A 24,444-nucleotide genomic window follows, 5' to 3' on the forward strand; every position below is an offset into this window, starting at 1 on the left:
GGGGGCCGGAGCCCGCAGGGGGCCCGGAGCCGCAGGGCCCCGCCGTGGCCGCCCGCCCCGCTCCGCTCCCCGCGACCCGCCAGGCCCGCGGCCGCCCAGGTGCGAGGCCGCCGGTCGCCATGGCGACGCGGGGCGGCCATCTTGGGGCTGCCCCCGCCCTCACCTGCGCGGCCTTCAGGTGAGCCGCCATGTTGCGGCCCTGAGCGCAGCCGGGATGCGGTGCGGTGAGGCGGTGGCCGGCGGCGGCCTTCTCCTCCTCCCCCTCCCGCGGGGGGTCCTGCTTCTGCTCGGTAACGGGGGCTCTCCGGCAGCGGCGCCTCTCGCCCCCGGGGGCTGCCGCGGCGGCGGGCGGTGACGGACCCGGCCCGGCCCTGTCCGCGGTGGGGCCCGGCTGGGAGCCCCGGAGCCGAGCCGGGCTGCGGCCAGCGGGGAGGCGGCTGCGGCCAGCGGGGAGGCGGCTGCGGCCAGCGGGGAGGCGGCTGCGGCTGGCGGCCCCCGCAGCGCGGGCGGTCTGCGTGGCGGTGCTGGCCTCGGGGGCTCCGGGAGGGACCGTACCGGAGGGGGCGGGGGGCGGCTGCGGGCCGCTCCGGGCCCCGGCGGGGCTGTGCGGGCCCCGCGGTGAGCACCGTGCCGGGTGCTGGTGGGGCAGGAGCCGGGCGGTGCGCGGGGGGCAGCGGGGGCCTCCAGCAGGGCGCGGGGGGCGGCGGGTGTGCCCTCACCCTGCGCTCTGCCCGCTGCCCGCAGCCGGGGCACGGCCACCAGCGTCCCACCTCCACGGGTGCCAGGCCCCCACCTCTGCTAGCACCCAAGGCGCGGGTGCCAGTGTCCCACCTCTGCTCGCTCTGCTAAGGCCCAGCTATCTGCTCTCTGAGATTTCCAGACTTTCAGTTGGTAGCGAAAGGAGCGCGTTGTCAAAACCCTTGGTTTTTTTTACATTGGTAGCTGCGGAACAGGCGTGTGATGCCAGAAACTTGCACGGGAACTGGCAAATCTGAATCTGTGCCTGCTCCTTCTGAGCCTGCACAGCAGAGGAGTCAGCTGTAGGAATTGGAGCAGAACTTCATGCGGAGTATCACCGTAATAAATCTTCATAAGCCAGGAGCAGGACATTTGTGAAAGGGAGTACTCGAATGATGCTTCTGCTCGATGCTGGGCAGGCTGACCTCATCCCTGGCTGGAGCATCACACTAGATGAATGAGGCAGAAGTTGTTACAGTCACTGAAAACAAGAAATAAAGAGTATTGCTGCTGCTGACTCTTGGCTCAGTGCATGTGTGATTTACTGGCGGTATCACTTTGGGGCAACACATGCAGAGCCAGAGCTGCCTTGAAGTCCAAAGCTGGCATTTTGCAACTCATCAGAGTGTCAGCTGATTCGTTTCTCAGCTCTTCATACTTAAATATCTGTAGGCTTTTGGTGGTATTTTCCAGGTAAATACTTTAATTGGGGCTAGTTCCAGTCCCACAGAGAATAGGTTAGGTAAGCTGTCTGCTTGTCTTTAAATTTCAGTATGGGGGAGGTAGCCACTACTGCGCTTCAGTCTTTGGACTGTAGTTGACCTGCACATGCATCAATACCTTTGGGACATCGTCACTCCTGTGCCTCACATGTAACAGCAAACTAATCCTCATCTTTTGTGCTTGCTCCATCAGGTGTCTGCAGTGCTCTTTCCCTGGAAATTAAAGCCAGTCCTAAAGTGCAAGCTTTCATCGGTGAACAAGTATTGCTGAAATGCTCATTCAAATCCAGTTCCCCCATGACTGAGAGCCTGACAGTAGACTGGACGTACCGGCCTCTCACAGGTGGTCAGATGGAGACAGTAAGTGGAACAGGGACTCTTTTTCTAGTGGATACTGACCAGACCTCTGTGCATGCTGAAAAATCTGATGATATTTTTTCTGTTTGCCTTGCTGTGCTGCTTCATCACTGTGGGGTTTGGGACTCACGTTGCTGCCACCTTTCCTGTGTGAAATTTCATTAGTGTTCTTTGGGCAAAAAATATTCTGTGTAAGCTCATAATAGCATAATGATGATAAAGGACATAAATTTTGGGGTTTGACACAAGTGATGCGTTTTATGCTGTAGCTATGTGTAGAATGACTGTGAAGCGTTTGGTTGGTCACTTTCTTGAAGGCAGCTGTACCGTAGTAGTTCTGTCATGCAATCTACTGCTGATAGATCTTGGAGTGGCAACAACATGTGTGCAATGACAGTCTGAAGACAGCGATGATGACAGCCTCTGAGGTTTATGGGCTGCTACTCGCTGTTTTGTTGGCAGCATTTTGAAATCTAAGCATAAATACGTAAGTCTGAAAGCCCACTGAAAATCTCTCATGCGAGGTGGAAACAGAGAATGAATAACTTTGCAGATTATCAGTGACTTCTGCTGCCTGAAGAGTTTGGACTCTCAGGGGTGTGCTTGTGTCTGGAACAAAAGGATGCTGCTTGTATGGAGTGAGGTCTGCCAAGTCCCTACTCATAGGACAGCAAGGGCAGAAGTGCAAGAAGCAAAACCTGAAGAATGGCAGTGTTCTGTCTTGCATGAGACAAGAAGCCTGCTCTGCTTCTCAGCTGAAGATCTGCAGAAGGGAATGAGTTGGTCAGAATGGTGATGGTGACATCTGAAAGCTGAGGCTGGTAGATAAAAGCGTTGGAAAGCTAGTGAAGTGGGACTGACTCAGAATAACCAAATAGGAACTTGAAAAGGTCTCCTGTATAAGAAGTATTCTTTCTGACTTCTTAATGTGTACTTCTTCATATTTACAATCCAGAAAATAGTTTATTTTGCTTTCTTAGATGAGGTTTTATTGGCGCAATTATTGTCTTTGCCTCCTTTTAGGTTTTTCATTATCAGTCTGTTCCATACCCAACAACAATGGGAAAATTCAAAGACAGGATATCCTGGGTCGGGAATGTTGCCAGGGGTGATGCTTCCATTGCTATCCAAAGCCCAGTGATGAGTGACAATGGGACGTTCATCTGCAGTGTGAAGAATCCTCCAGACGTGTACCATAACATTCCCCAGACAATTCTGATAGTTACAGAGAGGGGTAAGCTGCCATTTCAATAGCATGTCCTCATCTACGTGATACAGCTGCATTGCAGCTTTGTCAGGATCTTAAAGTCTGAGCATCACGTGTGAAATGGGTGAATTTCAGCAAGAGTTACCTCAGCCCTTCTTTCTGAGCTAAATACATTGAGAACTATTGAATTTATTTGGGGCAGGAAGGGACAGAGGAAGCTGTGGTGATAAGAGGAATCAAAAGCGTGCATTTGTTCAGGAGTTCTGGTCTCCACATACTGCAGCAGTAGAACAAACTGAACATTTAGGAGATACTAGTCTAAAAATAGCTGTCAGATCACAAACATTGATTCTCAGTAATACTTAATTTCCTCTTCTGCCCTGTGTGTGAGAGCTGCCCCAAATTTGCAGTTTAGACATGGCGATAGATCTGTGTTGTGACCTGCCTGTCTTTGTCATTTTTTGCATATATGGCACCCTACTGTGTTGGAGACTTGATATGAATCCTACAGATTCAGTGACAAGCTGTTTCAAATCTGCCAGCCTTGTGTTTTATATGAAAAGCCTGGCAGCCTGTGTCCTGGATGGACGTTTGTCACAGAGACTGAAGAAAACTGTATTTTACTACTGGTACATCTGGGCTGCTGTTTCTCTTTCCTGCAGGTTTTTTCTTCCAGCTAACTTCAGCAACACTGCTGTCCATTTTAGTCTTTCTGCCTTCCATCATTGTGGTTGTTCTGCTGTTGGTGAGGATGGGAAGAAAATTTGGAGTGCTAAAGGAGAAAAAAAAATCCGGCTGTAAGAAATCTTCCATTGAAGTGTCTGATGAGTAAGTTCTGGCTGCAACCCAAAGTCTGTGTTTCTTTGGCTTGTTGACATGGGGAACTTGGGGTTAGACAGTCGTTCACTTCTGTAATGCCATTTATTTCAGCCTAAATCGGCAAGATATTTTGCTTATGTGGGCTTTGTGTGTTGCATTTTGGTTTGAAGTATCTGTAACAGCAAAACAAACTGAATAATGCAAACTGGTTCCCCTGTGATGGCCTGAGCAGAGGTGCCAGGTACTGAATGAGCCTTGGAGACTGAACTCCCTTCTAAAGTGGAGAGGGTTCTGTTCTGGGAAGGTTCAGTAGTGAGAACAATAAGGTAACAGTGCTGCTGCTGGAGCTGCATTGTTCTTGCAGTGGGTTCAGTACCACAATTTCTTGCAGAATGTGTTTTTAATCCTGTGTTCTGATTAGTGCTGTAGGATTTGCCAGCCAAATAGCAACTCATGTTGTATTCCTCATGGCACTTAAATGAAATATCTCCCTTCAAAATTAAGGGACCTGACATTCTTCCTGGTTTTGCTGTGCAAAGTGGTGAAAAGCCTTCAGTTCCGTGTGGTAGAACTAGGATCTGAAGTCCACAAGCTAATCCTGTGCTTTTTCTGCAGGCCCGAACAGACAGAGACAGACAGCTGCTTGGGGAAACTCAGAGACTGGTGTCTGAACTGTGTGGTAAGTGAAAGCTGGTTGTCATAAGTGGTTTTGTCAACTTTGATTCTCAGAGGAGATGCTAAGAGCAGCAGGTAGGGCTTGTCGTAACACCTCTAGATGTCAAATAACTGTCCCAAATGGCTAGACTTCATGCTCCTGCCACGTATGGGCTTATAGGGGGTGAGAACTGCTGGCCATACTGCATTACTGGCAGGGGAAGTTGACTTGAGATCCACCAAACTGATTTTTCTTTTGACTTTATTGAAATCAAAGCTGACATTTTAAGATGAAAACTCGTAATTTTAAGGGCTAGCTGCTGTGCTGTGTAGTTTCTTTAAAGGCTCTGCAAAATCAGTTTGGGTTTTGACAGTGCTACTGTGGGGAATGGAGGCAGTGATATCTCAATCCACTATGTTTCTTGTAAAGATGGTAGTGTGCAGTGTTGCCTCTTTTTTTGGAGATCTTCCTACTTACACCGTTTTTGTTGCAACAGAGTCCTGCTAAACTCTTGTAGTTTGTTTGTTTCTGGCTTTTTCTTTGTTTTGTTTTGTAAAGTGGTTGATTGTCTTCTAATTCTGCTTTTTCGCTTGCTACCCTATCAGCAAGCTTCTGTTAATCAGATGTGCTGTGCTGAAACTACTGAGTGTTTTTGCCACCTGCTGTACTTGTTTTGTAAAATGTGCCACCACATTCTGTGTGCTGGCATTAGCAGCCACAGCCGTGATGTGGCACATTCCAGAGTAAGCTCGCTAAGATACCTAATTTGAGAGTGCTTTCTCTCTCCCCCACCCCCTGCCCCTGCAACTTTGTCCAACAGAACCAGCTTACCTCAGACCCACCTTTACATCTGTTGTACATGGTCAGGAAGTACGTTAAGGGGGATTTAAATATGTGTTGCTTGATTGACTATTTTAATGCCAGTGATTCAAAATGTACTAAATGCATAAGCCTTCAGATAGATGTGTGCTGATCGTTTCTACTTTACTAGATACAGAATGAAAAACAAGCAATTATGCAAGTTACCTATGAAATATTTACAGTTCTTCATAACACAGAGCACTTACAATGCAGCAGTATTGGGAGCAAGAGTTTTGGGAGGTGCAGAAAGCAGCAAATGCCTTATACAAAAGGGGGAGTTGCCACAGGAGATGGAAAGGCAGTTGCAAGTGATCTACTGGGGAGCAGGGAGGCACCATTGCCTTATTGCAGGTGGGGAGATGGGAAAGGCTGGGAGCCGCCATTTGGTGAGACAAATGCTGTCAGACAGTTAGAGATTTTAAAAATTGAAAAATGTCTTCTCATCCTTTGAGAGAAGGCAAATTTGAATGCTGTAATCCTGCTGCTTTGATATTGACTATTTTGTCATCTGTTTGATTCTTCACTCTCTGATAGAGAAATACTTAGCTTACTGAGTTTCTGGACATCCTGTCTTAGTCACCTTAACGATTCTGCATTTTTGAGTTTTCTGTAATGTACTTTTCCCATGCTTAGTATGTTACCAAATAATTAAAATTGGGAAATTAGTGAAAATCTGTTTGGACTTGAAATGGCTGGAAGTTTAGTTGGGATCTCTCTTATGGAGCTGTTGTGCTTGAGTTTCTTTCAAGTTGAGAGCTGCTGAGCTGGATTGTGGGGACACCATCAGATGATTGCTGTGGTTAAAATAATAGACAATGGGGATCTGAAAGTATGTTGTTGGCTGTGGCTAAAAAAACAACAGCTTGTGCTGTTCTGGACCTTCTCTGGAGGGACTGGTAGTGCTTTTTAAGGTGGCTGTCTGCACTTTATGGTTTGTCTTTTGCTTGAGTTTTAGCTGCTACTTCTCCTAAAACACACTGCATGTGTTATATAGTAGCAATTCATCTGCATGTCTATGATAAGTCAAACAGATTTTGCTGCAAGTGCTTATACAACTACAAGTCCTGTGGCTTATTCAAGCACAGCAGCATTTTGGGAAATGTTTAAGCTCTTGGTAGAAGCCTAGCAGACTCAAAATTTGTTGAACTCATAACATGGTTCATGTCTTCATATGTAGGCTCAGTTTCTCTCTCCATACTCCCTGTTTAGGACACGGATGAGGAAGTCCCATACTAATGAAAGACTAAAAAGCTATGGATAAAGAACAAAATTACAGCACTGAAAATCATGGCTAGATGGGTATGAAGGCTGCGGGATAACCGGTGCAGATTGAGGGACCTGCTCTAATCCTGGATTGGAAGAACAACGCCAGTGGGATAATTCCGTCTTATTTAAGCACAAAAGAGTGATTTTTGAAATCTTTCTAATTTATTGGAAAAAACAATCTCTTAACCTCACTTCTCCAGTGCCTATAGAAGCCTCAGTGCCTACAGCTGCACAGCCTGTTTCCTACCAGCAGTCCGACAGTGCCATGCTTCTTGGTTTACGTGCAGATTTGTTTCCTTTACTATGGGTGACATCCCTGTGCCCTTGAATTTGAATTGCCTGACGCGTAGGCTACTCCAGAGTGAATCAGCTCTAAGGTGATCATCACTGGGTATTGACAATATTTGCTTCTCCATTTTTTGGGAATGTATTTGCTAAGAACTCGGAACGGTTTGATTAAGTTGGTATATGGCATCCTTTGTCTGGGAGCGAAGAGAACCTACTGCTTTTTAACTATTCCGTGGTTCAGCTGCCACTTAATTACAGGATTAATTTTGTTCCTACTGTTTTCTGATCCTATTTTTGAGTGACTGACTGCACAGTGGTGTTGCCTTATATCGTTGTTTTCTCTTTCCTTTTTTTTTAATTTTATTATTTGCCCAACAGCTGCATTACTAGGTACATCTCCTTCTACTTGTAGAAGTGAAGCACAATTCATACAAACCTAATCTTTTTAAATCAGGAATGCAAATGGGGACTCTGTATCTGGGGAAACATAACCCCATCTACCTCAACCATTGACTCAAGCTGTGTCCAAAGGAATGTTATGTGTGCAGAACAGTCACGTTCTTTCTTTTTCTTGGTACCACTTTAGGGAAACAGCTGAAAGTGCCTAAGAGTACTTTCTCTTTCACCAACCTTGTCCAATAATGGCTGGCAGAGAGCGGTGGAATTTATGCCTGCTCAATACCTAAACAGCTGCTGTTTTCTGCTTCCTTTCTGTGTGTAGCGGTTGGTCAAATAGTCTCTTATGTATGTGTTATATAAGTTTACTGTGGACTTTGATGTGCCATTACCAATAAATTCCTTTGTTTCATTCTGGGCTGTGGCTTTATTTGGCTAAATATAGTTGAACTGACAAAACTGCCATCCTGAGTTGTTGTTTTAGCTATAGAAATTGTCATATGATGATGGGTAAAGGTGTTTAGGGAACAGATTTAACTCAAAAGGGAACATGTACCGAGTCCCCCTTTAGCAGTCTGATGATGCCTGCCAATTACAGGTGTGTTGAAGCTCCTGACTGCAAAGCAGGTTGGTTGTAGATCTGTGTCTCCAGATAAAGAAATAGATTTTTGTCCTGTCTACTATAAAGCAATATTTAAAACAGCATGTGCTTCCTGATGATACCATGTCTCCCAAGCAAAACTTGCCTGAGAGGATGTTGGTAGGATGTGCAGCCTAGAGGAAGTGGCTTTGTTGTTCCACTTTCAGCAGTAACGCATCACTTGAGTTCTTTGTGGAAGTGAATGACTTGTCTGCAAAATGTTGCCTTCAACTCTGAGCCCTTTGCAAAGAGTGGGCTAGATGCTGGGCACATCTCTTCCTGGTGCAAAGCTAAACTGCCACCTTGAAGCTAATAGCACTGTGGATTGTGAATGGTGTTGAGCACGAACAAGACTTAATTTTCTCTTCCTTTGCTAGCCGTATGGCAGTTGCTCTGTGTGCCATTAAAACTACTGATATTAGGGTTAGAGACCTGCGATTGTCATGGTACTCCAGAAGAAGAGGAAGGATAAAAACATGCTTTCAAAGTGACTGGTGGGGAAGATGCCAGCTGAAAGCGGTCCATGCCGTGTGTCTTGTGTGTGTTTCAAAAGGGAGCAGCCAACTGTGCTGTGAAAAGTGTGTTGACAATGGCCCTTTTGCCCTGAAGATGCCTGCGGCTCCTGGTAGCACCAGGAGCAGGACTCAGCAAAGTTTCTTGGTGTCATGTGTTGCCGGTACCTCGTGAGGACAAGGTCCTGTCTGCAGGAGTGGTAGTTCTTTAATCAGGTCTGATCCCCAGAAACAAACCAGAAGGGAGCACAGGCTGCAAAAGGGTTGCTTGCCAAGCATCTCTCTGTCCTTGCCTTACCACATAACGACTGATCAGATCAGTCTGCCACGATGGCAGGACCGAACCCTATCTTGTACCTCCGAAGCATCTTCTGATGAAGCTGCATGCCCATCATCTGCTCGCAGACATGGACATCTGTAGTTCTCCTCAACGTTTCTAGCAGTCCCTTCTGATTTGTCAGTACCTCAGACTAGCTCTTAACTTCCTCTTCTAAGTTGAAAGCGACCACCAAAATGAACCTGAAGTAAGAGACTCGAAACCAAAGACTGGTAAGGCAAATGTCTCGCAAGTACAGCCTCAAGACGATTAAGCAACTGATTTTTTTAAGATACTCCAAATTAACCACTGAAGAACTCATTGTGCAAGAGACAAGCTGACTGTCCCAAGCCACACTACGTGAGTATTGTTTGCCATATTTACTTTTTTTTCATTTATTTTTCCTGAAAAGAGAACTAGGGAAGCACAGAAGTCCTGAGGATTCAGATACCATGTGCAAAAGCAGAAGAATGTGAAGGCAGTGTGCTATCATGTATTTTCCCCCTGCAACGTGTTTAGTAAAGGCAATTATCCTGCAGGAGGATTTGGATATGTCAGCACCGTAATATATAACAGCCTGGGTGAGTGGGTGCTGTCTTCAGCTGGTGCATGCACAGCACCCACTTCCTCACGCATGTCACGGAGGGAAACCCTGCAAAAATGTTTTTCACAGACAGGACCAGAATTTATTCTGAGAAACAGCATAATAAGTCCAGGAAGGATCTGATGACAGGTAAGGACCAGAACCTCAATAGCTCAGCTACAGAGAAATCGTGAAGTTCTGAGTGCAGACATCCCGGTACGCAGGCTTCTGTGTGCTGAGGACTTATTTCTCTCTCTTTTTTTTTTTTTTTTTTTTTTTTTTTTCAATCTAGCTCCTATTTTGGGTCCTGCATGGGGGTGCTCCTGGGAGGGCGTAGCTCTGCTTGAGTGCTGCAGCTTTTGGCAGCATAGCTGGAAAGTAGGATGCTGTGGCCTGCTGCAGTGAGATATGCTGCACTGGCTGAGAGCTTTGGAGCTGAGCATGAATTCTGCAGTGTTTGTAGGTCGTGTGTGCCCAAGCGCAGGTTGTACAGCAAACTGTGTCATGGCAGAGCTGCAAAGCGCAGTCAAACCGCACAGCTCCCCCCTCCACCTCCAAAAAACCCAACCCCCAAACGGGTTGTCTTGTTTGAAAGGCAAACTTAAGAGAATTCCAGAAGGCTTGCTGCTGCTTTTCAGGATTTTGTTTGTGGGAAGGGCAGAGGTGGTTTTACTCACCAACTGCAGGCAGGAATGCCAGGCACTGACTGGAAAGCTGTAGTAACTGTTTCTCAGCCTAGAACAGATCTGTGGGTCCCCCAGCAGCTAATTCAGGGTCTGTCATCCCAGTCTGAGCCTGTCTCAGGGTGTTTCTGAGCTTCCTTCACCGAGAAAAATGTATTTGGAAAGAAACATGAATTAGCAAACACATTTGGCCATGTAAAGAGGCAGAAGCTTTCTTAGGGGATGAGCAGTGGCAGGGAGGAGGCTTTCCCTGCTCACTGCTTGCACTCTGCAGAGCTGCAGGAGCTGTTCCTGCCATTCCACAGTGCCTGCACAGAGCTGGCACGTCCCCTCTCACCACCCTGCTGCCCTTTGCACCTGGTGTTACTGTCGCCATCGGTTCTGCGTGGAGTGCCAAGGGCGTAGGCGCTGCCCTGGGAAACTTGGTGTCCCAGGAGCACAGATCTGTCACTGTGGCTTTCTGCTCCACAGCACCAAAGGGAACCTCGGAGAGTGACAGGAATAATGGCAGATGGTCACCTTACCTATTTCCTCTTAAGTCCTTTCACGGCTGTTTCCTGGGGAGAAATATGTGGGACCTTTTCCACTTCCAAGCCATACTGAAGCTGGTCTAGAGATGCTCTGACTTGCGTGATGGCAGGAAAAGGAGAGAAGCTAGCAAGATTTCAGAGATGATTCAGCTCTTGTTGTCTTTCTATTTCTGCAGCAAAGTGTATGTATTGGAAAACGTGCTGGTAAGGGCAGCCTCAAATTCAACTGTAATGTACAGGTTCTCCAGGTGGGAGGGCTTCTCTCAATAACCTTTTGCCCTTAAATGTTTATAACTTTTGAATGGGCATAGCTTTGAATCATGGAGCAGGGACGCAGCAAGCAGGGTACTGACTTTTGCCTTGCTGTGATGCCAGCACTGGCTGGCATCTTCCTAATGATGACAGCCAGCCCTTCCTCGGGCTGCCGGGGATGTCTGTGTGTGGAAAGGAGATGTTGGCTTTATTTTGAGCAATGTGCAACAGGTCAAACTGAATACAGCGACCCAACGTGGCACTGTCTGAACAGACCCTGAAGGGTTCCAGCAGTTCTCACCATGGGCAGTGCCCTGGAGCAAGGGGGTTATTTCTAGAGTACAGGGTCTGCGTTTTTAGGGCCCAAGTTCTCTGAGCGTGTAGTAGGAAAAACATCCTATTGCTTTCTGAGCAGAGTTAACATCTATGAACATCTCTGTTCAGATGCTAGAGACTCGACCCCCAAACCACCGGAAAGTTTCATTACTTAGGGGAAAATGCAAAGTTTTTTCAGGCTGAGAGCCCTCCCCCCCTACGCTCTCTCTTCCTTTCCAGGGCTCAGAGCAGTCTCAAACCAGAGACATATCTGACATCTGTGCTTCACTGAGTTTCAGGCTCTCAGCTGGAATAGTGGCAAACTTGAGAGGCTGAACATCCAGGCAGCAAAGACCGTGTCCCTCTCCGAAGAACTGAAGGAAAGCTTTTTCTGACCTTGGGGATCAGTTGTGTTGCAAGTTGGTGTCCTGCCCCAGGGGAAACCGATGCAAGGCATCACCTCTGCTGTTCTTTTTAGAATAAGATGAAGGTGTTGCTGAGCCTGACTCTGGTGCTGACATGGTTGGGTAAGCTGTAAGCCATTCTGGTGGTCTTATTTACCTTGCCTGCTTTGCCTTTGCTGAAAGACCTTTGGCTCCTCTCTTCCTGCAGTGGGAACCCTTTGGGGTTCCACAGGCGCACAGAGCTGGAAGCTCCTGGGTACCATTAACCCCTCTGGTCTCTGGGTGCTGCATGTTCCCTTCCTGCAGAGCTCACACTCTGAGAATCTAGGCTTCAAATTGAAACAGCATCCCTGGATGGAGTCCTGTACTTAGCTCTGCCGGGCTCCAAGTCTAAATACAGGGAAAGGTTTCCAAGGTATTGATTTTGGCTCTGCTCGAGGCAACTGGCTCCCTTGGTCTTCTCCGCTGGCAAATATTTGTCATTTTCAGCTGCACAGCTGGTCAAGACCAAAAGAAACCTGTTTGAGAAGCTGTAGCACTTTGCATATATTATTTACAGGGCATCAGACAAGTACTTGGTACTTGGCCAGGGCCGAGCCCGTGGTGGCTTGTGGACAGACTGAGCAGAGCGGCTAAGACACCTGGAGAAGTCTACCTGTCTGAGCAGCTCCCCACTGACTCAGCTCACCTAGTTCTTGACAAACAAGTGCCAGAGCCTCAGCCTGGTGACTTACTAGGTGTTGCCAGTGCAAACTCTGAGGCATGTGGGGTTTTTATTGACGAGCTCCAGTGGCGTTTTCTGCCCCACTTGTTTCCCCTTCCTGTTGCACACTTTGCAGCCCGCCATGTCGGCAGCTGCTTCATGCTGGTGGTGTCACCTCTGCGCTCTTTGATGTTTCTCTGTTTTGTTTTTCTTTCCCCACACTGTCCGGCTTCTCTAGAAGCCCTAAGCAGTAGTTATGTGGCCAGACAAGTCTAAGCCCAGGTCAGGAGCCTGTGAGCAAGGGCTAAGGAAGCCAAATGAGCAGGTTGTGAAAGAGGAACTTCGTGCAAAGCAGCTGAATTGCCCCTGGCCTGGTGTAAATGAGAGCAGCACTGGTTCTCCCAGCCAGTGACTCACAGGAACAACCCTGCAGGAGCTACAGGCTTTGGCTCGGAGACGCAGAGGGCTGGGGTTGTGCTTCCCCACTTCCCTTCTGTGTGGCTTGTTCAGCGAGCGCAGCAGCCCTTGCTCTGGCGGCTGGGAGGATGTGCTGCCCTGCATCCCAGGCACGCCAAAAGCAGGGCTCAGGGAGAGGCTTTGCCCGCACACGGAGCAGGGCCTCCCTGTTGTGCTCTGGACTGGTCAGTGCCATTAGCCCCAGGCTTATCTGGAGAGGAGATATCTATGGGAATAGGCAGGTTGCATCTGGCTGTCCTCCCTGGACTCATCCTGCTGTCCTTGTCCCTGGCAGAGCGATGCAGCGGGCTGGCTGGCTGGGTGTTCATGGAGCCTCAGCTTCGAGCTAGCGCTGGGGACTCTGTCCTGCTGCAGTGCCTCTTCCTAGACCCAGTGGCCAGGGGCTGGACGATGGCCAAAGTGGACTGGCTGCGCATGGCAGGAGCCGGCACGCAGAAGGTGGGTCAGAACCGTGGGGTGGGTGGTGGAGAAGGGCAGGGGTGGAGGCAGCAGGGGAGGGTGAGCGAGACAGCCTTGCTGCTCTTGGGAGGCTGTGGGGAAATCCATCTGCCTGGCCCAGGCCATGAGAGGGGGAGAAAGGTTCCCCGTGTGGCAGCAGACACCTCCGCTACTCCCTGTGGCCCTGCACTGCAGGGGAACCACAGCACTGGGTGCTTCGTCCTGGTGGCAAGTGCCTCTAGGGGAGAGGGGTCCGAGCGCAGATCGGAGGGCTCTTGAGCAGGGAAGAAACGCAGGGCAGTGTCCTTCTGTGGGGCTCCTTTCAGCTGATGCTGTCTGTGCCCTGGCAGGAGGAGGTGGTGCTTTATTACTACAGCAACCATAGCATCCCTGTGGGTCATTACCGGGACCGGGCACAGTGGCGAGGGGACGTATCCCACTGGGATGGCTCTATTCAGCTGCAGGACGTACAGGTGAATGACAGCGGCACGTACGTTTGTGAGATCCGGCTGCTCCAGTGCAGCAGCATCTTCAAGAACCACACAGTGCTGCACGTCAGCCCCACGGGACAGAGAGGTACATGCCCTGTGACTCCCATTGCCCTGTTTTGGCCCCACACAGAGGGGCTGTAGAGGCTCTGGAGCCTTTCAGACCTCCACTATGGTTCTTCTGCAGTAGAGCCGGGGTCCCTGTGTGTAATACCCCCTGCCTTGGTGTCTCTCCAGCAGGACAAGGAGCAGCAGGCGCCCAGGATGCTGCAGCCCCGGGAAACACTGCATTTTGGCCTGTGACCGTGGGCTGTGGCAGTGTGGCTGTTGTGCTGGCTTTCCTGGCCGGACTCAGCCTGAGGAAGAGGTACCGACGCTAGCTCTGGGTTTGTGGGGCTGAGCAAAGCACCTCCTTGAAGCCTTCCTGCACTGTTCTCCCCGGCCGAGTGCCAGCCTGCCATGCCCCGAGCAGGGCTGGGCTGTGGGAACCAGAAGGTTCATCTCCGTGGGGTGCAGGTTCCTGCTGCCCTCTGGTGTCACGCCGCCCTGGCCCGTCTCCCCTTTGCTCCCAAACCTCCTGGGCTCCTGGTGGGCCAGCAGCGGGGCTGGCCTGGCCGAGGCATGTGCAAAGGGATCCCAGCATCCCAGAAGAGGGAGGGCAGGGATGGAAGGAGTAGGCAATGCTTCTTGCCAGAGATGACACCGCCATTGCCTTCTCTCAAGGTCTACAGCCAACACAGCCCTGGAGAGGACTGGAAATGGTGGCAGCAAGAGCAAAGCAGAGGTGAGAGCTGAGGCTGGGCTGAGCGGTGGGCAGGGTGTGCCTGCTGTGCCCTGGGATGCTGCCACAACCACAGGAACTGAAGAGAGGGAGGAGAGGTGGGAGAAGGGGAGGGATTGGGGCATGCAAGGCTGCAGGCACTGAGTGTGCCCGGCTGTGCACACACCGTGGCACATGGCTGGCTACCCCCAGCTAGGGACATGGCATGCACAGGGGAGCTGCGGGGTCCTTGCTGTGCTGCTGGCCGCATGCGGTGGTTAGAATGAGCTGCTGGTCCTGCCATTTGGCTTGAAGTTTAACTTCAAGAGGAAGCGCTGATGGAGCAAACGCTCCTGCAGTAGCCAAATGCCTGGGAGCCAAGAGGTTTGCCAGGGGGAGATGGGGTCCTGGGCCTCCCTCTGAGGCTGAAGCCAGGGTTATCTCCATGCAGGATGGTTGCTGTCTCATCACTAGCTAAGGCTGTGTGTCATCGGGACACAGAAGGATCACTGACATGGGGTGTATGGGCTGGGGAGGCTGAGGGAGGGGATCCCGCGCTGGCCGAGCACGAGGTGCTGTTTGCCGGCCGGCCACAGCTGTGGCTCCTGGTGCCAGCCCTGTGACTGGGATAAGGTGGCCCTCGTGTATTTGGGGACCACTCAGTTCCAAGCATCCTGATCTCCCCCTCATAGGAAGCACTTTACTCCTCAATCCCCGGAGCTGAGGTTCCCAAGGCTGAACGGGATGCAGGGAAGAAGAGGAGAGCCGAGGAGACGTACATAACCATGGTGAGCAGGCAAGCAGCTGCCCTGAGCCGCGGCAGGCACCAGCAAGGCATGCAGCTGTAGGGCTGGGGTGACCCCTTACATCACTGGTCCCCTCGCCAGGGCGAGAGCACCTCACTCCCCCCACCAGCCAGCAGCATCCCTTGCCTTCTGAGCCCCCCAAATGGGCTGTGATACCCGTGGTGAGACTCACACCCTGCCCCTTGTTCCTTGCAGCACCCCTCTCCCTTCCAGGAGAACGGTGTCTACGTGGAGCTGGCCAAGAGGGTGATCCCAGCAGAATGGATGAGAGAGGGGAGACAGGATAATGGACGAAGTGAGGAACCCTCCAGCAGACCAGAGGCAGCACTTCTCTGGGCTCCAGAAGGGGAGAAATAGCTGTGCTGGGGGATGCAAGCCCCTTAGCCAGCAGGTGTGTGTGAGACATCTTTTGTCCCTTTGGGCAGGCCAGCATTCTGCTGCTGTCAGCCCTTCCTCTGAGAAGCTGTGCTGCTTCACTGCATGCTGCAGTCCAGGGCCATTGCTGGGGGACATCCCACCCCGGCTGCCTGCTGGGGGACCCGGGGAGATGTGTCTCCAAGGCCAGCCTGGCCGAGGGAGGAAGGGGGAGATACAGCTGGAGCCAATGCAGGCAATGCCAATGGTTTCTTCTGAAGATAATAAAGCTCAGGGAGTCTTCCCTGTTCCTGGCTTCCTTTTACCTCCTGCTTAAGCTTGTGATGTCCAAGTGTGCCAAAACCTGACTGGCCCAGGGCCTGGGAGCCCCTGCACCCACGTGCATCCTGGCACGCAGCACCCATGCCTGCCCTGCCAGCTCCAGGGAGCAGTGAAGACCAGCGGGCTGCAAAGGGGGGCTCTTTGCCACAGGAAAGAGCCCACCTGGGCTGTGCTGAGCCCCCCCTGCCCCGGCTCTGCAGGGGATGGAGGGGAGCGGGGTCCCCCACGTGCCTGTGCTCTCACATGTCTCCCACCCAGCTGCTCACCCTTGGGTGAGCACCGCAGAGTGCACCCTACACCTGGGACACGCTGCCCTGGCCGGGGGGGTGGTCCAGCAACCCCTCCCGGGCCTCTGGGGCAGCGTCTTGGCGTGCGTTGACTCTTCTCCTGCACTATATATAGATGTTTGACACCTCCAGGTGCAGCTGGGAGCTGGGGACCACCTCCCACCCAGCTCTGCTAGATGGGAGACTGCAGCACAGCCTGCTCCGGCTGCACTCCTTCGTTTCACGTTGACACCCTACTCCCTTTTCCTGGATGAAGCCAAGGAACGGGATTACAGGAGAAACCGGCAACCAGAGATGGTGTTGGGGGGTTACGTATGACCCCTGCTGCCTCTGTGGGGTTGTGGGAGCCGTTGCAGCAGAGCAGGGTGGGCTCTGCCTGCCCAGTGTGGTTGGGAAACTGCGCTGTGTGTGCAGCGTGTTTGCTGAGTGGGTTTTCCTGTGTTCGCTTCCCTGATGCCTTCTCTCCTGGCTGCCCAGTTTCCCCTTCTAAAGCTGGTCAGGCAGCAGAGCACCTCTGTATCCCTCATCCCTCCCTCCCCAAGACTCTCATGCACAGCAACTGAGATGTGCTCTGCCTTCAGGGCATCCCTCGCCTTTCTCCTTACCTTACTGGTGCTGCTGCAGCAAACCCCACCGTCCTGCATCCCAGAGCATGAGAACTAGGTGCCTGAGCAGCTGCTGTCACCAGCTTTCTGGTCTCCGTGAGATCATTTGGCATGTCCCTCCTGCACCCATCCCTGCAGCCTGATTCCAGGCTTGGAGTCCATGGCCCAAAGGCTTCCTTGACCGGTGGTGTGAAAGGGACCAATGACCTTTTCTAGCCCTGTTACTGCTGGGCAGAGCCTCCCCATCCCGAGGGCTGGATGAGGAGAGGGTGTTGCCCCGGGGCAGCATGCTGCGGAGGAAGGTGCCAGCACAGCCTGGCACCCCTGGGAGGCGAGGGGGCTGCCCTCGCGTCAGCACGGCAGCGGGCTGGCTGTGCTTCTGCCCACTGCCCATGGCTGTGCCTGCTCCTGGGCACGCTGACCGAGCTGCTGTGCAAGCTGCCTCCTTGGCACCCTCTGCTCTTCCCGGGCCAGATCAGTCCCTCTGCTCTCTGCCTGGCTCCGGGAGCACGGTCCTGATGTGCCTGGGCCCAGCTAGCGTCTCAAGAATGGGAACTGCTGCTGTGAATGGTGCGAGCAGGGCTGGTCGCCAGCCTCCAGCAGGGCAGAGGTGGCACATCTGCATGGTCCCACTGAAATCAGGGGACATGAGCCTATCAGGTACCGGGGGAGGGGGGACGGACAGACGGGACAGCACCCTCAGGGGCATTGGTGGAGTCTCTGGGCTCCGGGAGGAAGAGGAGCCCTGAGCACTGCTTGCTCCAAGGGCAACTTTCATGGCCGGAGGGAGTCCCAGCAGAAACCTGCTCCTCGGCTGTCCTGGGCTCAGCACGCTGCAGGAGATGTGCTGTGACACAGCCTGTGACCAGACCTCGGAGGAAGGAGCAGGAGTGCCAGGAGCAGTCGCCTTCTGTTCAGGGGAAAATTTTTCTGCCCTCCCACTTCTCCAGCTGAAATCCACCAACCATAGCATTTACCAATTTTTTCCGACCCAGCACCACTCCAGCCAGCCATATTGGGCTGTGGAAATAAAGCAGCTCTAATGTTGTATGTCACCTGCAAATAACCCGGCCGTTCGAAAAAAGCAAACCACCACCACCAAAACCCACACCAACACCAGGTCCTCTCCATACACAAAAGTCCTTCAAAATGAGCCTGGAAGCTTGGCTCCCGCAGCCCACCTTGTTCCTCACTGGCCTCAGCTTGCTCCTTTCGCTGGGTAAGTGTCGACCTGACCCCTTGCATGCACACGGCTGCCAGGGGATGGCACCCAGGCTGGGGAGAAGCACCCTGTCTGGCCAGGAGCCCCCTCCCCACATCCCAGCCCCCAGAAGCCCCTCCTGTCGCCGGGGATGCGGCGAGCCAGCGAGAAACGCTGTGCCGCAGGGATGGGGACAGCGGTGGTCCGAAATGCACCCTGCTGCGATCCGCCAGCCAGGGTGACCTGCTTTGAGGCAGGGTCGGGGGTACGTTGCAACTGCATCTTCTCTTAAAAAAGCCGTGCGTCTTGCTTGCCGGAGGTTTTGCCGAAGCGCGAGGCTGTTTGCATGGCAGGCAGAGGTGTGGGCTGCGGTGGGGAGAGGGGGCAGCTGTGGCTTTGCCTGGCTGGCGCGGCGGTGGCTGGTGGGCTACGGGTGGCTTGTGACTGTCCTTTGCTTTGTGGCGGGCTCTGGGCTGGCGGTGCTGCATGGGCTGCGGGGGGGAACTGTGGTCTCTGCGATTCTGCCCTGCCCCGCAGCAGCAGCGTGTGTCAGCAGGTTCGGGTCTATATTGATTGGAAAAGGGAACGCATCGCTTCTTTGAAGTGCTCGTCGCACTGTCCTGGAGCTCCTGGTGGGCTGCCTTTGCCTTAGGAGCGAGCCTGGGAAATGGAGGATAAAAAGCCCAGTGAGGTCTGCTTTAGAGGCTGCGTGGAATTTTACCTCTGAGCCCTGGGTGCAGAGTATAGAGTGACAGAGCGTTTGGGACTCTGCAGCACCAAAGGACACAGCCCGGATGGTCGGTCCCAGGGATTTTAGCGGTTTCTTTTCCCACCTCTCCTGTCCCGCGGTGCTGGGTGCCCGGGCCATGGCAGGGTTTGGACCCACGCTCCCAGGACACGTGCCTGTCGCGTGCTGCCTGCCTGCGAGGACCCTCTGGCTGCGGTGCGGTCCTGCCATACCAGCTGGTAGGGCAAAGCCCTGGCCAGGGCTGTCCGGGCGCTGCAGAGCCCAGGGGAGCTCCTGGTGGCATCTCAGCCCTCTGCAGAGCCCTGGGGCACCCCAAGGATGCAGCACTAAACCGTGCCACCCAACTGTAGGCACACAGGGCACAGTGCTGCCAGGCACTGAACCCACAGACTGTGCTGGGACCCCTCCAGCCAGGTCTGCTGGGCTGTGTCTGTGGCGGGGGTCCCGGGACGGTCAGGCTGCTGGCTCATCCACCCCTACAAGGTTTTCTTGAAAGCATCTAAGGGTATGGGCAGCGATGGGGCAGCAAGGCTGGGACACCGGCTCGGCCTGGACACTTCTGTCTTCCTTGGGTGCTGTGACTTGTCCTCATGTACCAGCTTTCTCCATCCCTGTCTCCCTGCACCCTGTGGGGAGCCCTCCCCACGCTGGGGCTGGATGGAGGGTGCTCACCACAGCCCCTCTGTCCCCAAAGAGCCAGCTTCAGGATGCTGCTGGTTTGCACCTTGCAGCAAGACCTGTGGCTCAAAACAGCCATATCTGCAATTTGGAAAAGCCTCTTTTCCCTGGCTGCAGGGCCTGGCCCCTTTCCTGCCCTGCTTGCAGACGGAGCGGATTAGCCAGCGGAGCAGCCTTGACATGCATCCAGCTTGGCCACAGGGCTGGACCCAAGAGCACCTCAGGAAGAAGGTTTGAGAGCAAAGAGCAGCAGCCAAAGGGGAGAGGTGAGGTGATCGGAAAAGCACCTGCTGCCATTGTCACTGTCCCTACCCCGTGGGGTGCAGCAGCCCCCCTTTACAGCCTCATCCCTCCCAGGGCTCTCCATCCCTGTGCTTCTCGGGGCTTTGCCTCAGATTTTGCAGCTAGTCGGCTGCACAGGAGCCTGCCTCGGTGTGCGCACCCTCCCCTTTGCAGCCTGGGGAGAGCATGCCGGATGCAGGCGCTGAGTTTCAGGTGCTTCTGGGGCAGGGGAGCTGCAGGAAAGGGGTGGAAGAGGGAGCAGGGCACAGACACCCCATCCCTGCCCATGCCCCAGCTGAGTCCTGCCCTGCAGAGTGCACCAGGTGACACCCCTGTTTCTCTGCCACAGCAAAGCTGGGGTGCGGGGACTGGCCTTGTGCCCCCAGGAGTGACTGAGATCTTGACCGGGTCATTCCCAGCTGGAGAATCCTTGTGTGATCACCACTAGCAGAGGGGAGCATCTGCATTCCTGCTGCAGCCCCCAGGGGCTGGCCCGGGCAGATCCCAGCCCTCGCTGCTGTAGCGCGTCCTGCTGGGGATGAAATCTGATGAGCGCAGCCATAAATTCCTCAGCGGACGTGGCGCTGAGCCCTTCGTGCTGACGCTGCATTCAGCCCTTTGCACGGCGTTATCGATTCTGCAGCAGGAGAGCCTCGTTTAAATGGCAAGGAGCGGGGCTTGCCCCAGGTCAGCAGAATTAAGCACCGGGCAGAATCGTGGCAGAGAGGGTCATCAGCCCTTGCAGAGCACGGCGGATGCTCTTTCTGTCCAGCCAAGGGATGCTCTGGGGGGAACTGCTCCCTTCTTGTCCCCTGTCACTGCTGTGCAGGGAAACCCTGGTCCTGTTGGCCACGTGAATGTGCCTGAGAGACAGTCCCAGGCCCCAGGGTGAGCTCTGTGCAACCAGGCAGCTGCAGGGTGGGATGGGGAGACAGGCTCAGCCAGCAGGATGGCTCCTTGCGCCCCCATCCTAACTCATTTCTGCTCTGGCTCTCTGTGCTTGTGGCAGCGCCCACAGGGTTGGGCATGGAGGTCATGGCTCCCGCCACCATCAGTGCCTTGAATGGCTCCTCGGTGAAGCTCTCCTGCACCTTCAACTCCTGCTACAAGGTGGAAAACAAGCAGTTCTCCCTCAACTGGACATACCAGGAGTGCAGAAACTGCTCTGAGGAGCTGGTAAGTCTCACTGGGGCTGGGGATCTGCTGTGAGGTCCTGGGACCAGCTTGAAGCAGTTGTCTGCATTCCCTGGGGTCCTGAGCCTTCCCCTAATGTGTGCTCCTGCTGTCTGGCACCCCTCCACCACAGGGAGAAATAGCAACCCACTGCCTAAAGAACCAGCAGTTGGGGCAGCTTCCTGGATGTGGTAGGACAGGCAGGCGTGAGTGGGGGGCAGTGCCATGAGGAGACCCCATCCCTGACCCCTGTTGTGGCCTGAGCTGAGCAGGGACCAATGCTGCTTGTGGAGCTGAGTGGGTGCTGCCCTGCTCGGGGTGAGCGTGCGGCGTGGGCGCGCAGCCGGGGCAGTACGTGCAGGGGAGGAGGGTGCCTAGCTGGGGCAGGCAAGCGTGTGGGGTGCCAAACACTGTCTCACCTCCTCTCCCACGTGGGCTGCCCAGTTCCTCCAGTTCCGGACGAAGATCATGAACAAGCAGCTGGACCGCTTTGGGAACCGAGTGGAGTTCACCGGGAACCCTGCCAAGTACGATGTGTCCTTCACCCTCAAAAACGTGCAGCTGGAGGACGAGGGCACCTACAATTGCTATGTCCTGAACCCCCCGGACCGGCATCGGGGCCACGCCAGCATCAGCCTGAAGGTGCTCACCAAAGGTCAGTGGTACAGTGGTCCTCTCTGCTGTTGGGCACCCGTGGGTGATGCTGGGCTGGCTCTCTGCTCTGCCTCGTGCCCTGCCGTCACGTGCAGGATCTGCTCCCTGGCGGTGGCAGTCAGAGCCCTGCCTGTTCCCTGTTGCTCTGTCCTGAGCCCGTGCCCTGTCTCCCTAGAGCCCCCGAAGCACGACTCAACAGTGGCTGTCATCGTGGGTGCCTCTGTAGGTGGCTTCTTGGCCGTTGTGATCCTGGTGCTGATGGTGGTGAAATGTGTGCGTCGGAAAAAGCAGCAGAGGCTGAACACGGACGACCAGAAGACAGAGGAGGAAGGGAAGACAGATGGAGAAGGCAACCCGGACGAGGGCACCAAGTAATGCCCCCCTGCCCACCCCTCCCTTTTCTGCCCTGTACAGCGTGACCCCCTTGATGTGCTTCCCAGAGCAAGGATTTCTGTCTCCCCAGAGCATCCCTCCTTCCATCCAAATACCCAACCCCGCCTGGAGCAGGACGTAGGGAGAAGGTCCCCGGAGCCTGGCCACGGCAGCAGGGCTGGAGGGGTGGCTGAAGCGCATCGAGGCTGCCCCTGAGGCTGAGCTGGGACTCTTGTCCCCCGCTCTGAGTGCCAGAGCAGCGCGTGGGGCCATGGGGGTGCTGGGGGCAGGGCGGCACAGGAGAGGGGGGAACAGCACAGTCATCACGCACAGAGGGGCTGGAGCAGGGGGTGCCAGGAGGGGCAGAGGGGGTTGGGCAGCCTCATGCCCACATGTCCGTACCCTATCCCACTAGAAAAAGAAAACAGAGGCCAGTGGCCAGCAGTTGTGTACCCTTAGGGCCCCATCTCCCCCCCAAGGTGTGCTCCTGCTGCGCCCAGGGCACGGGCACTGGTGTACCTGTCCCTGAGGGGTCCCCGATCCATCTCCTCCTTGTGAGTCCTGTGTGCCAGTGCTGAGGGTGCTGCGACAAGAAGCTCATGCTCCTTGGGGACTGTCCCAGCCTGCTCAGGAGCTGATGGCTGGGTAATGACCATTAGCCTACATGGTGCCTCTGACCTTTGCTGGTTTTTGGAACTGCTAATGGCTCATGATGGTGTAATGGATGTACCCTTCTGCCTCTTGGGCTATTTTTGGGTCTGAGCACCTCAGCCAAAGGTGCTTGGGCTGACTTTTTTGTGCTCATTTCCTTCCTGGGGAGGGTAATTCTAATGGAAAATGTTCTGCTGATGTGCCAAGCCCAGGTGGTAGGGAGCGGCAGGATGTGGCTGCTAGGGACAAAGAGCTGCTGGGAGGAAGAGGAGGTTTGGGCGCTTACTGGGAAGGACTGGGCACAACCGTGAGCCCAGAGGCAGGATGGTGCTGTCACCCTTGAGCAACCCTGTGATGCTGAGACTGCCTCCTCCAGCCTCCCTGCAGAGCACTGCACAATCCATAACTGCCACGCGAAGCACTGCCAGCCTGCCCAGCCGCGAGCCCCACAGTGCCGGCTGCTGCCTGCCTCAGCCCCGTCCATGGGCCGTGGTGCCTGCCCTGCTTGCGGCAGCTCCGCCAGCGCACCCCGGGAGCTGCCCTGCATCCTCTGCACTTCGTTATTAGCAGTGACCTGGGCAGCTTGGGGGGTGGTGAGGGCAGGCATGAGGAGCGGTGGTCCCAGCTGGTCCCACCCCGCTGGGGTGCAGGGGGCTGCGGTGAGCCCCAGGGGTGGCACTCGGTGGTCCTGCCTGCCTCGGGCTCAGCGCCTGCCCTGGGCAAGCCCCTGGCCTCCTGCACCAGCCCGGGCGGGTGAGCTGAGCTGGCCGAAGCATGCGGGGAGCTCGGCCTGGGGTCTCCTCTGGTTCAGACAGGGAAAATGACCCAAGGAAGTGTCCCCTGCCGCACCGTGTCCAGGCTTTTCTTCTCCCATGGCAGGCGGGACGTGGGGCAGGAGAGGGGCAGCACACAGAGCCCCAGGGGACACAGCCCAGGGCTTGGTGACAGAGGTCCCATCACCCACGTGCAGCGCTGCTAGGGGAGAAAGGAACCCTTCGCCACCCCACCCCCCACCCAGTGCTGCCACGACCCTGTGCGGGTGCCATCCCGGCAGCGCCACAGATGATGCCATCAGGCCCTGGGGATGAAGGGACAGCCGTGCGCTCCCTGCTCTGCCCCCATCGCTTCCTGCCCTGGCCCCGCGTGCCCTCTCCACCCTGCTCAACCTCGCTGGGCTCTGCACCGCTCCCCGTCCCGGCTGCAGCAGGAATGTGCCGTGTCTCGCCATGTGGCTTCCCCTGCTCCCGTGGGTTTTCCTGCCCGGGGGGCGCTGGGCTGAGGCTGCCGCCCCTGCGCCCCCCACCCAGTTGGCTTTCCCCGTACAGTGCCAGTGGGGAGCCGGCCACAAGGCTGGTTCCTGGGGCCGCCTGCTGCCTGCAGCCGGGCTGCGAGCGGCTCCACGTGGGACTGAGCTGGCAACTTTGCGGCCAAAGGCCTCTGACTGTTGCACATGACCAGTCTTGCATCTGCCTTTCATTTATTTCATGCACTATCCTTGGATTGCAACTTGCCAATGCATCTGTATGTACATAGCTGTACACAACAGAGAGAATCTCTACAAATATATATATATACACACAGGAGGCGCTGCTATCGGTCATGACTATAGTTTTGGGGTTGCGCCTTCTGATGGGTTTCTTTTGCCAAGCACTCTGCTGAGTGGAGGATGTTTTTATTGCTCTTTGTACAGTCAAACAAACAAAAGAACAACAAAACACAAACTCTGCACTCGGTGCTTTTGTGCTGCTGCCTGCCAGAGGGGCAGGACAGGGTCCCTTGTCTCTGCTCTGCCTGTGTATCTGTCCAGGGGGGTGAGAAGGCTCCTGTGTGCCCAGAGCTCGGTCCCGCCGTGGCGGCAGGTGCTTTGGGTGCCGAGGGAGC

At 54.4% G+C, this 24,444-nt stretch overlaps 3 protein-coding genes across 13 annotated transcripts; all 3 read left to right on the plus strand.

Moving 5' to 3' along the window:
* The first annotated feature begins 57 nt into the window (after positions 1 to 57).
* On the plus strand, positions 58 to 7,721 carry MPZL3 (myelin protein zero like 3). Of its 2 annotated transcripts, none has more exons than XM_055728635.1 (6): positions 58 to 224; positions 1,654 to 1,820; positions 2,841 to 3,051; positions 3,687 to 3,852; positions 4,459 to 4,522; positions 6,569 to 7,721. In XM_055728635.1, the coding sequence occupies exons 1-6, from the start codon at positions 215 to 217 to the stop codon at positions 6,593 to 6,595; spliced, it is 645 nt and encodes a 214-aa protein (XP_055584610.1). In that variant the 5' UTR covers positions 58 to 214; the 3' UTR covers positions 6,596 to 7,721. The 2 variants fall into 2 exon arrangements, with proteins under 2 accessions (XP_055584610.1, XP_055584609.1); XM_055728634.1 differs by having other exon boundaries at positions 59 to 290.
* A 1,227-nt stretch (positions 7,722 to 8,948) lies between these two features.
* JAML (junction adhesion molecule like) lies at positions 8,949 to 15,895 on the plus strand. 9 transcript variants are annotated; one of them, XM_055728631.1, is made up of 9 exons: positions 8,949 to 9,137; positions 10,515 to 10,777; positions 11,440 to 11,667; positions 12,999 to 13,162; positions 13,513 to 13,738; positions 13,888 to 14,017; positions 14,374 to 14,434; positions 15,103 to 15,198; positions 15,412 to 15,895. In XM_055728631.1, the coding sequence occupies exons 3-9, from the start codon at positions 11,625 to 11,627 to the stop codon at positions 15,571 to 15,573; spliced, it is 882 nt and encodes a 293-aa protein (XP_055584606.1). In that variant the 5' UTR covers positions 8,949 to 9,137; positions 10,515 to 10,777; positions 11,440 to 11,624; the 3' UTR covers positions 15,574 to 15,895. The 9 variants fall into 9 exon arrangements, with proteins under 9 accessions (XP_055584606.1, XP_055584605.1, XP_055584607.1 ...); XM_055728630.1 differs by having other exon boundaries at positions 10,515 to 10,755; positions 11,381 to 11,667; XM_055728632.1 differs by having other exon boundaries at positions 10,515 to 10,755.
* A 1,446-nt stretch (positions 15,896 to 17,341) lies between these two features.
* Positions 17,342 to 24,231, plus strand: SCN2B (sodium voltage-gated channel beta subunit 2). Of its 2 annotated transcripts, XM_027803204.2 has the most exons (5): positions 17,342 to 18,023; positions 19,549 to 19,697; positions 20,723 to 20,889; positions 21,331 to 21,541; positions 21,716 to 24,231. In XM_027803204.2, the coding sequence occupies exons 1-5, from the start codon at positions 17,854 to 17,856 to the stop codon at positions 21,913 to 21,915; spliced, it is 897 nt and encodes a 298-aa protein (XP_027659005.1). In that variant the 5' UTR covers positions 17,342 to 17,853; the 3' UTR covers positions 21,916 to 24,231. The 2 variants fall into 2 exon arrangements, with proteins under 2 accessions (XP_027659005.1, XP_005437680.1); XM_005437623.3 differs by lacking the exon at positions 19,549 to 19,697 and having other exon boundaries at positions 17,915 to 18,023; positions 21,716 to 24,229.
* The last annotated feature ends 213 nt before the right edge of the window (positions 24,232 to 24,444 follow it).

The sequence above is a fragment of the Falco cherrug genome, chromosome 17 (assembly GCF_023634085.1).
Source record: "Falco cherrug isolate bFalChe1 chromosome 17, bFalChe1.pri, whole genome shotgun sequence".
NCBI lineage: Eukaryota > Metazoa > Chordata > Aves > Falconiformes > Falconidae > Falco > Falco cherrug.